The sequence below is a fragment of the Onthophagus taurus genome, chromosome 6 (genome assembly GCF_036711975.1).
Source record: "Onthophagus taurus isolate NC chromosome 6, IU_Otau_3.0, whole genome shotgun sequence".
Taxonomy (NCBI): domain Eukaryota; kingdom Metazoa; phylum Arthropoda; class Insecta; order Coleoptera; family Scarabaeidae; genus Onthophagus; species Onthophagus taurus.
In genome coordinates, this window is record NC_091971.1 from 27,815,068 (window position 1) to 27,832,306 (window position 17,239).

Here is a 17,239-nt window from a genome sequence, read left to right on the forward strand (position 1 = left end):
TAGACCCTGGCGGGAGTAGGCGGTTACATAACGAAGGAACCGACTACCCCTTTTTTTGTAAGTACCTGTCACGGTGATTTACCACTGCACAAATTCGACGGCTCGACTATAGAATCGGCGTTTCTGAAAGATGGCGCGCCTCACAACTCTTGAATGCGCATGCGCAGGAACTTGGGAATATTCCGGAAAATAATAATAACACAATTTAACACAATTTAATTTCCCCTCCCAATAAACCCAATAAAAGTATTAATAAACATTTTTATAATTGTTGTGAATCAAAATATTAAAAAAAGAAACTAATTATAAAAGGTGGGCTACGACTACTGTATTTTTATAAGAAAACAGATGATTAACGAAAAATATAAATAATATGAAAAAGTCAATATAAGATTGTAATTAATAAAATTGTTAATAAACATTATCATATTGAAGAAGTCGTATAATTTTCTGATAATTAACATCGACGAGAAAAAGAGTCTTAATAACTGGTGGCATATCGGTGGGATAGTCCGATCAGCACGAATTCCACAACAAGAGAAATTGTATCCTTGTTTCGATGTTGATTTGAAGAAAGCGAAGCTCAAGAAGCGGCAGCAACCGGAAGGAGAAGCAAAGATCACGGGATAACAGCGACCTAAAGGAGAAGCGAAGCTCACGTGACGACAGCAACCGGAAGGAGAAGCGAAGCTCAAAGGGCAACAACGACCGGAAAGGAAAGCGAAATTTGCAGAACAGCGACTGGACGGAGAAGCGGTGCTCACGGAGCAACAGCAACCGAAAGCAGAAACGTAGTTCAAATTAGAAAAGATAGAAATTCAACAGGAATTACAAATAGTAAGTAGCATTTGTTTTCACTTGAGATTTTGTGGTCTCATTGAAAGAGTTTTTATAACAAATAAACAACCAATTGCTATTATTTTGTAAGTTGGATCAGTTTAATCTAACTGTAAAGAAATTGTATTAATTTTACTATTAATTGAAATAAAAGGTTACGTTATAAGTCTGTATCAAAAATAAAATGAGTTCTGAGGCTGAATTTAGTATTTTCACGGTGCATGAGTTAAAATATATTTCACAGTTATTTGAATTACCTGAAATGAAAAGAAAATTAGAAATAATTAAAGAAATAATAAATTCTAACTACACTGTAGATGAGGTTAAAATAGAAATAATGACTTGGACTGAAAATCCTCAAAAGGGTAGATTAGAAAAGATTGAAATAGAAAAAAAAGAAAAAGAAGAAAAAGAGAGAATTGAAAGATTAGAGATTGCTAAGTTAGATACTGAAGTAAAACTTGCACAGTTTAGGGTGCAAGGTATTTCTGAGAATTCTAATTTTAGTAATTCTAATATCAATAGTTTTAATATGAATAAGTATTTACAACTATTTAAAGATAACGGTGATATGAGTTTATTCCTGATCAACTTTGAACGGGTTTGAATTCAATTGTCAACGGCCGCAAATGAAGTTGTGGCTAGATTAAGCGAAGAAGATGCGAAGGATTATGATAAAGTTAGAGCCAGTTTATTAAAAAAATATCAGTTAACTTCTGAGGTCTTTAGGGCCAAATTTAGATAAGTAAAAAGAAATTTGATCAGAGTTATGCTGAATTTGCTTATCAATTGAAGAATAATTTTAAAGAATGGATTAAATGCGAAGGGATATGCAGTGATATAAATAAATTAATACAATTAATATGTTTAGAAAAGTTTTACAGTTCAATACCATCTGAAATGAGATTTTGGGTTGAAGATCACAATAAAACGAAATCAATTGAAGAAGCAGCGGAACAAGCAGATGTTTACATTTCGAAGAGGGGTCCTATTAATGATAGAAATGGATATAATAAATTTAAGCAGGAACATAAAACATCAACACAAAGGGAAACGAATCAGAATAATCCTTCCAATATGGAAACAGAAAGCGAAAGGAAAGGAGATAAGAGAAGTTTTGATAAACGAAGACCATTTAAATGTTATGCTTGCGGAGGAATAGGTCATTTTAAAGGATCAAAAGAATGTCCTAATTTCAAAGAAAGCAAAGAAAATAAGCAAGTAGTAGCTAACTTAAATATTAAGAAAGAAGTTGAAGAATTATTTGCTCCATATACTTTAAAAGGGGAAATAAATGGTAAGGAAGTAAACATTTTGAGTGACAGTGCTGCGAGTTATGATGTAGTACATAAAAACATTGTCAAAACAGAACATTATTCTGGGAAATATGTACATGTTAGAGGAGTACTGAATGAAGAAAGTGTGGCTTTACCAGTGGCTGTAGTAAAATTAAATTTACCAGAAATAGGAGAACTTGAAACAGAAGCTGCAGTTACAAGTAATTTGCCAAACGGATACTCGTATCTATTGTCAAATAGAACGTGGGAAATGTTCAGTAATGTGGATAATGTACAAAATGTATTTGCATTAACCCGATCAAAATCAAAAAAATTAAAATTAGAACAACAAAGTATTCCAGTAGAACAAAATCAGAAAAATGAAAAGCATAAAGAATTAAGAGAACAGGAAAATAAAGTAAATGAAAAGGATAAACAAAAGAAGGAAGAAAGTGTTTTAGAAGAAATGTTGATAATTCCTAAAGGAAAAACTGATTATGATGATATAACAAAGTTAAATCCTAGTAAATTGAGGTTGTTGCAGGGAGGAGACCCTACGTTGAAAGAATACTATGATAAAGCAGAAATTAAAGAAGACAAAAATGGTGTTAAATTTAAGATCTTAAATGGAATATTGCACCGAAGATTTGTAGACAAATTAGGAAGACACTATGAACAAGTAGTGGTACCAACAAGTCTACGAGGGAAGATAATGGATATTGCGCATGATAATATGTGGATGGGCCAGTTAGGATGTAAAAAGACGGTTGCAAGAATAAAACAAAATTATTGGTGGAGACAACTAAATAAAGATGTCAAGAATAAAATAAAATATTGTAACGTATGTATGCGTGTAGGGAAAAGCACAGACAAAGTAAAAGCGCCTATGTGCCGAGTTCCAATTATAACAGAACCGTACAAGAAAGTAAATGTAGATATTGTCGGACCTTTGACTAAAACGGAAAAGGGAAATAGGTACATACTTACCTTGATGTGCTGTGCAACTAAATTTCCGGATGCAATACCACTACAAGTAGCTGACTCAGAATCAGTGGTAAAAGGATTATTGAGCATATTTTCTAGAGTTGGTTTCCCTTCAGAGATACAGACAGATTTGGGGAGAGTGTTTGTTAGCAACCTAACTACGGAATTTTTGGAACAAAGTGGTATTAAAATAATCCACAGCTCTGTATACCATCCTCAGTCAAATGCAGTAGAGAGATTTCATGGAGTATTTAAAAGAATACTCAGAGCTTTGAGTTACGAACATGGAAAAGAGTGGGACGAGTACATTGATCAAGCATTATTTGCCGTAAGAAGTGCGCCACATGCGGCACATGGTTTCAGTCCTGCGGAGTTATGTTATGGAAGGCAAATTAGATCTCCATTAAGTATGTTAAAAGCCTTATGGAACGGCAGAGATACTAATGAACCAGTAGTTAGTTACGTATTGAAATTACTTGAACGATTGAAAAACATGCAAGAAATTGTAGAAATTAGTATGAAAGAAGCACGGAATAAATCAAAGAAATATTATGATAAAAAAGCAAAGGAAATTATTTACAAAGAAGGGGATAAAGTGATGATATATCAGCCAGCTAGAACGAATAAATTACAAATGCAATGGGAAGGTCCAAAGAAAGTAGTAAGGAAAATATCAGATACCAATTACATATTAGAAGAACTAACTGGAAGAAGAAAGCAAACCCTTATACATGTAAATTTATTGAAACCTTATTATTAAAAACCTGAAATAGTTGCGATGTACGTAACATCTTCGGGGGAAGAAGAAACAGAAATGAATATATATGAATTGGAAAAGAAAGAGGAAGCAACTTTACTGGCTACAGAAGTTTTACAACAATCAAAGGGAATTGGAGAATTTACAGAAGAGCAAAGAATGGATTTGGAGAATTTAATTGGAGAATTTCCTGGGTTATTTTCAAATCGCCCTGGTAGAACCAATTTGGTTCAACATGATATTGCTTTGACAGAAGAAAGGATTATCAGAACCAAACCGTATTCACAATCTCCGAGAGTACGAGAAATCATAGATGAAGAAATAGATAAAATGCTTAACTTAGGCGTAATTAAACCAAGTGACAGTCCATATTCGTCGCCGATGATTATAATAGAAATAGAAGGTAAAGAACCAAGACCAGTAATAGATTATCGGGCTTTAAATGCTATTTCTATACGTCAACAACACCCAATACCTAACATAGAAGCTTGTGTGGAACGGTGTAGTAACGCAAAATATTTAAGTCTTATAGATGTTGTACGAGCTTACTGGCAAATTGGAATGACTGAGCGTGCAAGTAAATATGCAGCTTTTATAACTCATCGAGGAGTATTTGAACCAGTAACTTTGCCATTCGGACTTCAATCCGCTCCATTTTCTTTTCAAAGATTAATGGATAAAATTTTGGAAGGTTATAACGAATTTGCCGAACCTTATTTAGATGATATAGCAATACATTCAATGACATGGAAAGATCATTTGAAACATTTGCGACTTGTGTTTACAGCTATGCATAAGGCAGGTCTTACAATAAAGGCAAAGAAATGTGAGTGGGGAAAAGCTCAAGTTGTTTATCTAGGACATAAAATAGGACAAGGTTATAGAACTCCATCTGAAGCAAAAGTAGCTGCAATAAAAGAATTTCGACGACCGGTAACAAAAAAAGATATTAGAATCTTTTTAGGGATAACTGGATATTATAACCATTACATACCAAATTATGCAGAAATTGTTAGTCCTTTAACAGACGCTTTACGAAAAGGAGCCAAGGTTGAATGGGATGAACAGAAGGAAAACGCATTTAATAATTTAAAACAAGAATTAACTAGTACTAAAGTGTTAAAAGCTCCCGATTATAAAAGAAAATTTATAGTACAAACTGATTGTTCAAAACGAGGAATGGGAGTTACTTTATCCCAACGTGACGACGACAATAAAGAATACCCTATACTGTACTTAAGCAAAAAGCTAACTGAGAGAGAACAACCTTACAGTGCAAGTGAGTTAGAATGTGCTGCATTAGTTTGGGCAGTGAATAAATTAAAACCGTACCTATATTTAACTCATTTTATTATTGAAACAGATCATTGTCCTCTGACTTGGTTAAAACAAATGAGTAATAAAAACGCTAGACTATTAAGATGGGCGCTTACTTTACAAACGTTAGATTTTACGGTAGTTTATAAGCCTGGAAAAATGTGTGGCAACGTCGATTCGTTATCTCGTTATAATGTTGAGATGTAAGAGTTATTGTTTTGTGACTTAAATATTAGACGAATTTATCATGTTATTATTTGCCCAATGTTTTAATTAAGAGACCATAAAACCTTTAGTTGGGCAAATGCTTACTTGTGATGAGAATCAGCCTATTGGATGTCAGAAAAGTAGATTTCTACCATCAAAAGGCTGATTTCACCGGGGGCAAGTTGTTGTGAATCAAAATATTAAAAAAAGAAACTAATTATAAAAGGTGGGCTACGACTACTGTATTTTTATAAGAAAACAGATGATTAACGAAAAATATAAATAATATGAAAAAGTCAATATAAGATTGTAATTAATAAAATTGTTAATAAACATTATCATATTGAAGAAGTCGTATAATTTTCTGATAATTAACATCGACGAGAAAAAGAGTCTTAATATAATAATAAACATTACATAATAAATAGTTACAAAAAAATAATAAAAACCTTAATGTTATGGTACTTTTTTTACAAATTCAATTATATGAGCGGGCTTCGGTTTACCACCATCCTTTATTATTATACACGATACATTATTGATCTTGTAACTCCAAAAAATTTCTTGATCGGTAGGTAAAAAAGAAACGTTGAGAAGCAAGCCCGCTTCTAACTCCACCACAACGGAAGGTGACGACCATGCGCAGCTCGTAAGACGTTTTCCATGAACAATAAATAGGGTAAAAGGGGTAAATCCAACTCAACTTCGAATAAATTTATATCTTTGGTTTAAACTCACAGACTGAAAAAAAAAAAAAACACAGACGACTACGAGACATTGCGCGCGGTTTACGTTTGACGGATAAATCCAACTAAACTTCGAATAAATTTTTTCATTTGTTTAAACTCACAGAGACCGAAAAAAAGAAAAACACAGAGACGACTACGAGACATTGCGCGCGGTTTACGTTTCACACGTTCGGTTTCTAAAGTAAAACTGATTATGAGTTACGGGATACAATGGTTTCCTCGCCGGGCGGAAGTGTCAAATGACGACAAACGACGCGGCGCATCGCTAAGTAAAGTGCAATGCACCTCGCCGGCTGCAATAATGCTGAGCAATGGAATAATTGACCTAAATGAAATGCTATTGTATAATTAATATTAAGGAAGTAAAAAAAATACTACAAATTATAATAGTTATTTTTGATACAAGATAGCGAAATGACACTTTTGCATTCGAGAACGAAAGTTTTTTTTGCGAGCTTTAGCGAGCAAAAAAAATCGTTCGAGAATGCAGAAGTGTCATTTCGCTGTCGTGTATCAAACAACATTTTTTCAAAAACTGCGTATTCTAAAGTTATAAATTAATAAAAAGATCAAATTCTGTATAATGACATTTAGAATTCATTTAATGTTATGTCAAAAACTTAACGTCACATCGATTTAACCTCACTTATTGAACAAATGTACTATTATAAATTTGCATTTAAACGTGAAATGAAATGATAAAACAATATTGATTATTTTGTGTTTATAATTTGTTCATAACAATAAATTAACAATTAATAGTATCAAATTCTTTGATTGTCGTAGCTGGACGTAAAAGTCTTTTGCGTCCTGGACGTAAAAGACTTTTTTGTACTCATAACATCTAGATACCTATTTCCCGCACAGAGAGGACGTGCGGGAAACGTGTTTTCCCGCACTAATGCTTTTTGTTACCGCAACTAACAGGAATATTTAATGACCAAATGTGCATGTTTATAAGAAAAGGTTAATAAGAACGTTTTATACATTCGTGTGTAGATAACAGTTTTAAAATATTTAAAAAAATCTATAAAAATGAATTTGCAATCAATAAAATCAATATTGACGTTTTGAATTTCGGTTGATTTTTTCCTGTCAAAAACCCCACATGCAACTCATATCGTCACACAGGGACGTTTTATTCGTTACAAAAAATATTGTACAATACACATGCGCAAAGGATTTTTTCAGCATTCGCACGCAAATGCAGAACTCACTCCCTTCGGTCGTTCGTTCTGCAAACTAGCGTGCTCATGTGAAAAGCGAGCCTTTCCGCATTTGTATCGTAAATAACTATTACGTCCTGTTGACAAAAAACTAAAAAACTTTTTCGGTGGGAAATTACACTGACCCAATTGACTTAATAATAATAATAATAAGCTTTATTTCCATCTTTACAAAAATGCACAGAAAACGTCAAATAATATTCAAACAGTCTGATTTAATCTACTGTAATGGTTCCAGAAAAAAAATCATTTATCGAATACAAGTTTCGTTCTAAAAGATGTTGTTTGAGATAGCTTTTGAATCTCGTGGATGGCTTTATTTTCAAACTATTAGGTAGATGGTTGAAGACCTTAACACAAAAATGAACAGTACTTTTTTGTATCTTAGTATACCGCGTTTTTGGTGGAAGTAAATAGACATTTTCTACTCCACGTGTAACATAACAGTGTTGTTCATATTTTTTAAAGAAAGTATAGTTATTTTTTATAAACATTGCGGATTCAAGAATCACTAACGACGGCATTGTCAGAATTTTATAATATTTAAAAAAGGGTTTACACGATTCCCTCATTTGAAGTCCGAAAACTGCTCTCAAACATTTCTTCTGCGCTATGAAGATACGACTTAAATCAACCGAATGACCCCAGAAAATGACCCCATACCGCAGTCGCGACTCAACACATGCGTAATACGCACTTATAGCCGCTTGCACTGAAACTACCCGCGAAATAGTTCTCAACGCATAGCACGCCCGATTTATCTTGATAGCTAAATCGTTAATATGCTGTTTCCATGAAAGATTCACATCAATTTTAACACCCAAGAACATCACCTCTTCTGCACGGGTAAGTTGTTTGCCATTGAATTGCAAATGGATGTCACAGTTGGTCGCTGCAGCACTCCCAATCATCATAATGTTTGTTTTTTCAATATTAAGTTGAAGGTTGTTGTTAGAAAACCAGTTATACAGTAAACTGAGGTTATTTTGTATTTGTGCTGACAATTGTTGTTCCGTTTTCGCAGTTGATACTGTAGTAGAGTCATCCGCGAATAATATTAGTAAATCATCAATTACTCCAGGAAGATCATTGATGTATAAGAGAAATAGAAACGGTCCCAATATCGATCCTGGCGGCACTCCTTGTAGAACCCGTACCCATTTTGATGCTAGTTCATTTCCCTTTTGATCATAAGCAATAACACACTGTTCCCTGTCTGAGAGGTAAGATCTGAACCACTCTAGCGCAATACCTCGAATTCCCATTGCTTCCATCTTCATTAAAAGGGTGTCGTGATGAACACTATCAAATGCTTTGGTTAGATCCATCATTATGCAACCGGTAAGTTCGTTATTGTTTATTCCAGTTAGAATTTTTTCCATCAACTGAAAAATTGCTCTGGTTGTAGATCTACCCTCAATGTAGCCATTTTGTGACTCATTCTGTATTTGATTTTTGTAAATGTAGCTTTTAAGTCTCATCAGTACTATCTTTTCAAAAACCTTCGCAACATTAGGTATTAAAGCGATTGGCCTATAATTCGAAAATTCTGATTTGTCACCTTTTTTATACAATGGCCTTACTAAGGTTCTTTTCAGGTGGTGTGGATAAGTTGCAGAACCAAATGACAGGTTTATATTACTACTTAAAGGTTCAGCAAGATAATCGACGCAAGCTTTTAGAACAGAGATCGGAACTTCGTCGTAACCAACTGCAGACGTATTATTTAAAGACATTATGACTGATTTTACTTCACACGTATCAGTCAGATAAAACGCAAATGATCTCTTTAAGTCGATATTTGTTTTTATAGTGTTGTGTACTTGTAGATTAATCATTTTACCAACCGCTATATTGACAAAGTAAATATTTATTGCATTCAGCAGTTCATCATTACTTTTGTAATTGTGTTGAAAATCACATAAATCGAGATCTTCAGATTGCTTATTTTGTCTGAGCGTATTGATGGTATTCCATGTAGCCCTTACTTTATTTTTAGCTGTTTCTATAAAATTGGTGAAAACAGTTCTTTTTGATATCGCTATTTCGTTTCGAACATGTCGGGAGTAAATATTGTAATATTCTTTATCAATTTTACCCATTAACATTCCTTCATATAGTTGACGCTTCACACGCGTTTTGTTTTGTATTTCTTTTGTTAACCATTTATTAGTAGCCGATTTAACATTCATTTTAATTAGCTTTTTCTCTGATTTTTTAATTATGTAATTATGTATTACATTTATGAACTTGTCATATAACTCGTCAGTCTCTTTATAGCTGCTTAAAAAATTCCAATCAATTATATGTATTTCAGCATGTATTTCTGAGAGAATTGTATTGCTAAATATACGTTTTTTTAGCATTTTTACTTGTGTGTTGCCATCTATAGTTCTTATTGGAAAAGATATCTTCTGCGCTGTATGATCGGAAAGAGTTGAAATGATTACTTCACTCTTACAACTTTCTGTGTTCACATAAATATTGTCAATAAGTGAGCTGGATATTCAGTTATCCGTGTTGGTTTGTTGATAGTTGGTCTAAGATTGTGTCGGTTAAGCATATCTAACAATCTGAGAGTATTAGTATTTCTATTTTCTAGATTTATATTTAAATCACCAGTTAATAATAATTTAGTTTTCAATGTTTGCGGTGAACATTCTAATAGTATGTCCTCTAAAATGTTAAAAAAGTCTTCTATATCCGATTTTGGTGATCGGTATATACAGATAATCGTTACTTTTTGTACATTTAATTTTATAGCACTACATTCAATAACAAATTCTTTACTTTTGTCTTTTATATTCATCAGCTCCGTATACTTGAGATCGTTACGTACTAGTATACAGCTGCCTCCATGTTGATTATTTACCCTTGAAAATATTGAAGCCACTTTATAACCATCCACTAGTATTACTTCATCAGCTTTCAACCAATGTTCAGTCAAAGTTATTACATTTACAGTGATATCTAAGGATTCTACGAAAACAAGCAGTTCATCAATTTTATTCCGAATACTCTGAATGTTCTGATGAATCACTGTGAAAATCATTGGATTGTTTGATTCATTCTTAGACGAGACATGGTTCGTTTCGTAGATTAATAATAATAAAACGTAACCTGTTAGCTTGGAAATAGCTGTCAAACTAAATAACTTATTTAGAACATGTAATTATATGTATGAAAATAATGGGGGTGGGGAAATGTGTAATAGAAGTTTCTAGAAGGATGATGCAATTCGCACGTCAGGTGTTATTGTTATCTAAAATGCAAATTAAACAGTTTTTGCGTAATACAAGTTTCTGGAAAGGTGATGCAATTCGCACGTCAGGTGTTATTGTTATCTCAAATGCAAATTAAGCGGTTTTTATTATTAAATCACCGAAGTTAAGTAAAGTTCATTGAACCTCGCCAACACTTGTTTCAACTTGTTTAAATTAAAATTGTAGCTTGTATTATTATAGATTTATTCGAAGATAAAAGTATACAATACATAAAGAAAGTTACAAACAATATTGTAAAAAATAAATGAATGAGCGGGGTTTTACGTTATATGTGACGTGTTTCTCTTTGAGGCTCGGGGGTTACTGGTTGTAGCACGTGGCCGATCGATACTTGCGTCATCGCGCATGCGCCGCTTATCCGGTCCGTTACAAAATAAATATAATTTTTTAACGCAAGTATTCGTCAACATTCTTAATAGTAGTAAGTTTAAACTCATGAAATCATATCAATATATTCCATTAAGTAATAATTTATTTCAGATAAATTTTGCAAGCAAAATTCTCGAATTAATTTTAACTTATCCTTCGAAAATTTTGTGTTCATAATAAAATCAATGTAATCATTAAAACGCAAATTGTTTAACACTTTTAATTTGTATGAAATTAAAAATTCCTTAGATAAAATATCTTGAACTTCCATCAAGGTCAATATAATCGGAATAAAAAAATTATTTTCAGAGTCTGTATCTTCATATGTGATGCACACACAATTCTCAACGTCTGCAGTAACTCTAAGAATTCCATCCGCTAACGGTATAATTTGGTCAGAAAAGTTCATTTTAAAACGAATGATTTTAAATACATTTATCAATTGTTCCCAATCTTCACGTAGAAAAGAGTGTATCCCTCTCAAACTAAATTTTACAACTATTATAATAATAAAACTACAATCAATTTTTTATTTAAAAATTATTATATTTACAACTTAAATACAAGTTAACATTATTGTGATTATATAAAAATTTTTGTAAAATTAATACATTGTTTTGTGAACATATTGCTGGAGAGCCTGTGTGGAACCAACATTGATTGGTGGATGAATTTAAATTAGTCTCATCCTCTTCCACAAATTCTAACGCAATATCCGTTAGTATTGAATTGCTGTTACGTGTTTTCAAAAACTGCTTCTTTTGATTTCCCTTAACAAATATTTGATCGTAGGAGGAAATTAAGGTATCAATTACATTTAGACCTTCTGATTGATTTATCCACCCATCGCTATATAGCAACCAGTGATGGTTGCGTTCCAAATATCTCACTGATCTTTGATCTCGAACGTTTAATTGTTGGAATGGTATACTAGCTTTTAAGTGTAAGTATTATGTAGTCAGTGGTGATATCCAAACGAGTAAATTCTTTAACTTCGAATTGATGTAAAACCCCTGAACGTCTACAACCGCGATTTTGAACTTCATATTGTAAACTAACATATGACCTCATGTGTAATTTAATTTATAATTACAGATACCTCCCCACTCAAAGGTTTGTACGTATACATGGATTCTTGAAGTAGTATACAGTATGCTTTTGTATCAGGCGGAAAATCTTTACCGCTTTGAATTTCGATACGCACCTCACATGATGCGGATGGGGCAGCTTCTTCATCGTTATTCTTAGTGGTATCCACCACGAATAAGGGTCTCTTTTTAAAGCTTGCGAAATCCATAATCGGTTGTTTTCGAGATGTTTCCCAAATATACGGTTGAAATTCGGTATACATTTTATATAGTTCAACATAATTTTCTTTCGCAAACTCCAAATTCATCGACTCGAATGGATAGCAGTATGAGTTTGGATATACTTTAAGATCTATAATGTTCAAGTGATCGAAAAGTGTACAATCTGAATTCGGCTGATCCTTTCGATTGGTTTGGAATGCAACTATAACGTATTGAGGTCTACCTCTGTTAGTTGTTGACGTGACCGACCAAATCTCTTTATTTCCCTTTCTCATTGAAGGTAGCTCATAAAAAGACCACTTCCGAAACGGTACGGGAATGTTTGCGTTTTTATTTAAGCCATCTAACAGCTTCATCTTTATAGATGGGCTTGGGTACACATGTTTCGCCAACAATGTAACCGTTTTTACAGTAAACTCTGCGGTGCTAGAATCAGCTTTTGATGTAGATTTGTAACAATTGGAATCAGTACGACTTCTAACAAATCTAAATTTGAAGCGACCTCTCATAACGTGATTATAGTCTCTAAATAATCCGAAAATATGACTTAATGGGATTTGAAACGTGAAATCCTTGTTCGCACTAACTGTAGGCAAATTTCCTTCGGGTGGCCATTTTAAACCAGCTATTTATAAAGATTTGCATTCCTCTTCGTTTTGTTGAAGTAGGGTTCGAATCAATGATGTTAAACCGGGTTCACGTACCCGTTCGATTTCAGTACCGTTATGCTCAAATGCGATATACTCAAATAGATATGTTGGTAAGTTGTGCGTTAGCTGGATGGTATCAGTTGGATCGTTCAATTTTTCTTTGTAACCTCCCTCAATACGTATATAACTTTCGAAGAACGAAAATAAAACATCTTCTTGGTTCAGTTCAATGGTGAATATATCGTTATTTTGAAAAGAATTTGTGGAGGGATGATAACTAAGCAATTCTTCTCTAGCGATCGAATTATCCACGATGGGTTCGCGGTATATATTTAACTTTTGTGTGGACATGATAACCCAACTGCTCGAGAAAACGTCTGTTGGCCGCTCGCAATGAAGTCTTTCTTTTAACTGATCTAGATGTTCTCTTACCACCTGAGTTATAATGTTTTCTGTTGGTAGATGATCGCTGTTGAGGATCGGTGGCTTTTAATTGGAACAACAGCCCCATTATGAAGTTCGTTTTAATTCCAACCTAATAACAATTTCTTCTCCACGAAAGTTTACCAATTTACCACGCTGATCGAGTAATCTTAGTGTAATGTTCGATATCGGACGATCGGTGTCCACTGATAAGTAAATGGGGTTCCTTGGCTCTATATTTATACTGAAACCAGGATCGACAGTTGGAGCGAATTCATATAGCGTGTGAGATAATTTGTTATTGTAGTACGAACCGGAAATTATATTACATTCCACTCGAACGGATGTCACACGTATTATATTTACCGGAAGATCTGATTTATGCTTTATCGATACATCTAGTTTACGATTGGAAAACCCCAATATAGAAGCTATCGTAGTTGGTTGAGAGAAATCTATCTCAAAATAATCGCTTTTTATTTAACACTGCAAGGTGTTATTGTTAGCCTTGAGTGAAAAAAAATTTTCAGGATCATCAACCGTATTCAATCCGATACGACGTAAAATCTCTTTTTGTAAAAATTTCTCAATGTCCGTTATTTCATATGCACCAGTAGGAATTTTGATTTCCTGTGGTAATGGATACGCCGCGCCGCTACAATCGATTGTTGGCTTTAATTAATTAATGGGGAATTTTTCGGTAAAGTAAAATTTATCGTTTACTCCTTGTTCAATGTTTGGTATACTGTTATACGTATAGAATCCAATAAGACCCAGCGAGTAACTTGAGTTAGGGTCTAATTCTATAGGTGGATAATAGTCTTCGGAGATTTCGCTTTTTGTACTGACCAGTGTGAACGTCTGTGACATTTTCACTCAAATGAGTTATTTCTTATGTTAAGTAGGAAATTTATACATAATTGACCGCAGTTATACGGGTTATCCTTTTGAAAATTATCGTGGTTATACTCAATTAAACATTTTTTTAAGTATTTTAAAAGTTCTTTAGGTGGTTTTAGATCTCCATAACTGTCGAAATATAACACCCTATTGCCAAATTTTTTATAGGCTACCCAATGGGTTCCGCTACCTCGGTGATCATCTAAATTTACAACAGCTGACTCATAACATTTAGGACCTTCTTTAGGCAATCCATTTCGCATATACACTCCGCGAAAATTTGGAATTTTTAGCGTTTTAGCGTATTTTATTATATCGAGTTTTGTTAGAGGTCTATTAGGTAGCCTAGTTAAAAGTTTTTTTGTTGCTTTTTACTTAAATATAATCCCAATCCTTTTTTATGCTTTTTAATATAAAGTCCACTTCCGGTTTCACCAATCGCGATTGCTTCCATGGCCTTATTGTGTCGTTCAGCTTGTTTCAACTTCTCTTTAGCCTCTTGACCACTCTTCACCGCGCTTTCTGATAACGCCCCGAGAGCTGATAGTCCGGCAAATATGGCTGGTAATATCGGTAGTATACCATCACTTATAATAGGTAACGGGATTGTACGCGAAATTTTAACTTTTTTCTTTCCACCCACGGATTTAACAGCTATACGAGCACTTTTCAAAGCTAATCTAGCCGCTTCCCGTAAATTATCTGTTGTTTTGGGTAAATCTTTAGCGATTTGCTTTACCAACACGCTTTTAAATGCTATCGGTTTTATTTTTTTTATCTTTTAATCTTTTAATTATTTTTTGACCCTTATGACCCATCCCCAATTTTCGTTTAACTTTCATAGCGTTTGTAACTAACCAAGCTGATGCTTTTTCCCCCAATGTCGAATCTTTCGCTTTCACTCTCTCCCAAGCGTTTTCCTCCAAACGTCTATCGGCCATGTGACGTTGTTCTAAAGAATTATTTTCCGAGTACGCTATATCGTGTTCTCTACAAGCCCGATCTAATGGATTTATTCCTTTATCACCTCTAGCCAAACGTTTCTTCAATTTTGTTCCTGGTCCACAAAATTGATAGCCTGGAACGTGTAACTTAACGGGTAGTTTATTGATAAGTGTATTAAGTATTCCGCTTCCTCCCGCTGTCGCAGACGTACTATCTCGAGTAAACAGCATACTCAACTGATGCGGTTTACGTTTTCACATCCCTTATATACCCGCACATGAAGATTAAAACTCATTTTAGATTTATAATGCGTGTAATGCAACATCCATCTCTCACAATGTCAATAACCGATATCGATCGGTTAACGATGATGAAACCGATAACCAGTCGTAGGCATGGCGATCTCATATCGAACAGTATACGGGCAATAGTATGCGGTCCGAGCGGATGTGGGAAAACCAATTTGATGTTAAATCTTATTTTCGATAAAAATGGTTTAAATTTTGAAAATATTTATATATACTCAAAATCTTTACATCAACCGAAATATGAATTTTTAGAAATGATTATGAAACAGTTACCCGAAATAGGACTTTATAGATTCATCGATAATGATGCCGTTATAAATCCGTCTGAAGCTAAACAAAACTCAATTTTCATATTTGATGATGTAGCATGTGATAAACAGGATAAGATTCGATCATTTTTCTGTATGGGACGACATAATAATATTGATTCGTTCTACCTTACGCAAACCTATACGCGGATACCTAAACACCTAATACGAGACAATGCAAACATCTTAATTCTATTCAAACAAGATGAGGTTAATTTAAAACATGTGTATGATGAACACGTTAACACCGACATGAAGTTTGATGTTTTTAAGGACGCTTGTAAACGGTGTTGGAACGATGATAAATATAACCCTATGATTATTATGAAAGATTTTGAAGTACAGGATGGAAGGTATCGTATAGGAATGGATAAATTTATTTACCCGGACTAAATTATTGCATTGTTATCTCGTATTTGTGAGAGTAAGCATGTCACATAACGATGAAATGTCTAAGCGTTCCATACGTGAGAGAGATAAAGCTATTTACTAACATAACAAATACTATTAAGAAAAAATATTTAGCGCTTAAACTCGGTCGAGAAAACGATGACCGTCTTATCGCTAAACTACATCAGCCTTTAAGCGATTCATTAAAAGATATGACTAATAAATTAAGTGAAGTGAAACCTTCTTCTTCTGTACATTACCATCACCACTATCAACCTACTGATGATGTCGGTGTTGACGTTAAAACGAAATTTGATGAAACCGATTTTAAAACTCCGGCATTTAGGAAAAAATTAACTTTTCCTGAAAGTGATGATGAATTTAAAACGCCGCCGGATGCAAAACAAAAATTGAAGGCGGAGGATTTACCTATAGAAAATCTACCGAATCAAATTCGTGATTTATATTATACGTTTGGTAAAAGAGGAGAAATTGATGAGAGGATGGGTATACGTTATGATCCTGATGAAAACGATTGGATGATTGGATCGAAGACTGTCCAGTTTAAACCTTCTCATATTGTTCTCGGAGGCGAAAAGCGCATACAAGCCTCTACGGGGTTATATGAACTTATACAGTTAAAACGACCTACGAACTATACCGAAGAGGATCTACAAGGTTACAAATCTGTTCTAGCGTATACGGGTGCGCATAAGCGAAATTTTACAGGTCCTATAGTTGGAAATAAATCGTACAAGTATACTAAAATTATTAAACCTTTATTTACATTTAATAACTCGGGGGGTGGATTAATACCCGGACGACATCTTGAAGTGAACTCGAAAATCGTTGAGTATAAATATTGGGATGATGTTAACGAATTGGTAGATCGATTGAAATTGTTGTACGCTTCACATGCGGCAGGAAACAATTCCCACATCAATGAAATCACATCCATTATAGAAGAACTGAAGGAGAGCGGCGTTATATCATAATAA

The 17,239-nt window shown here is 33.8% G+C and overlaps 1 protein-coding gene across 1 annotated transcript; it reads left to right on the forward strand.

Moving 5' to 3' along the window:
- The first annotated feature begins 1,174 nt into the window (after positions 1-1,174).
- Positions 1,175-3,858, forward strand: LOC139430173 (repetitive organellar protein-like). The gene is made up of 2 exons (XM_071196833.1): positions 1,175-1,438; positions 1,579-3,858. The coding sequence occupies exons 1-2, from the start codon at positions 1,175-1,177 to the stop codon at positions 3,856-3,858; spliced, it is 2,544 nt and encodes an 847-aa protein (XP_071052934.1).
- The last annotated feature ends 13,381 nt before the right edge of the window (positions 3,859-17,239 follow it).

What these genes read in the sequence shown, in the direction of transcription:
- LOC139430173 (XM_071196833.1), top strand. Translation starts at nt 1,175, where the DNA reads ATGACTTGGACTGAAAATCCTCAAAAGGGTAGATTAGAAAAGATTGAA. An exon ending in TCCTGATCAACTTTGAACGG is followed by an intron (nt 1,439 to 1,578) that starts GTTTGAATTCAA and finishes GGCCAAATTTAG; the next exon opens with ATAAGTAAAAAGAAATTTGA.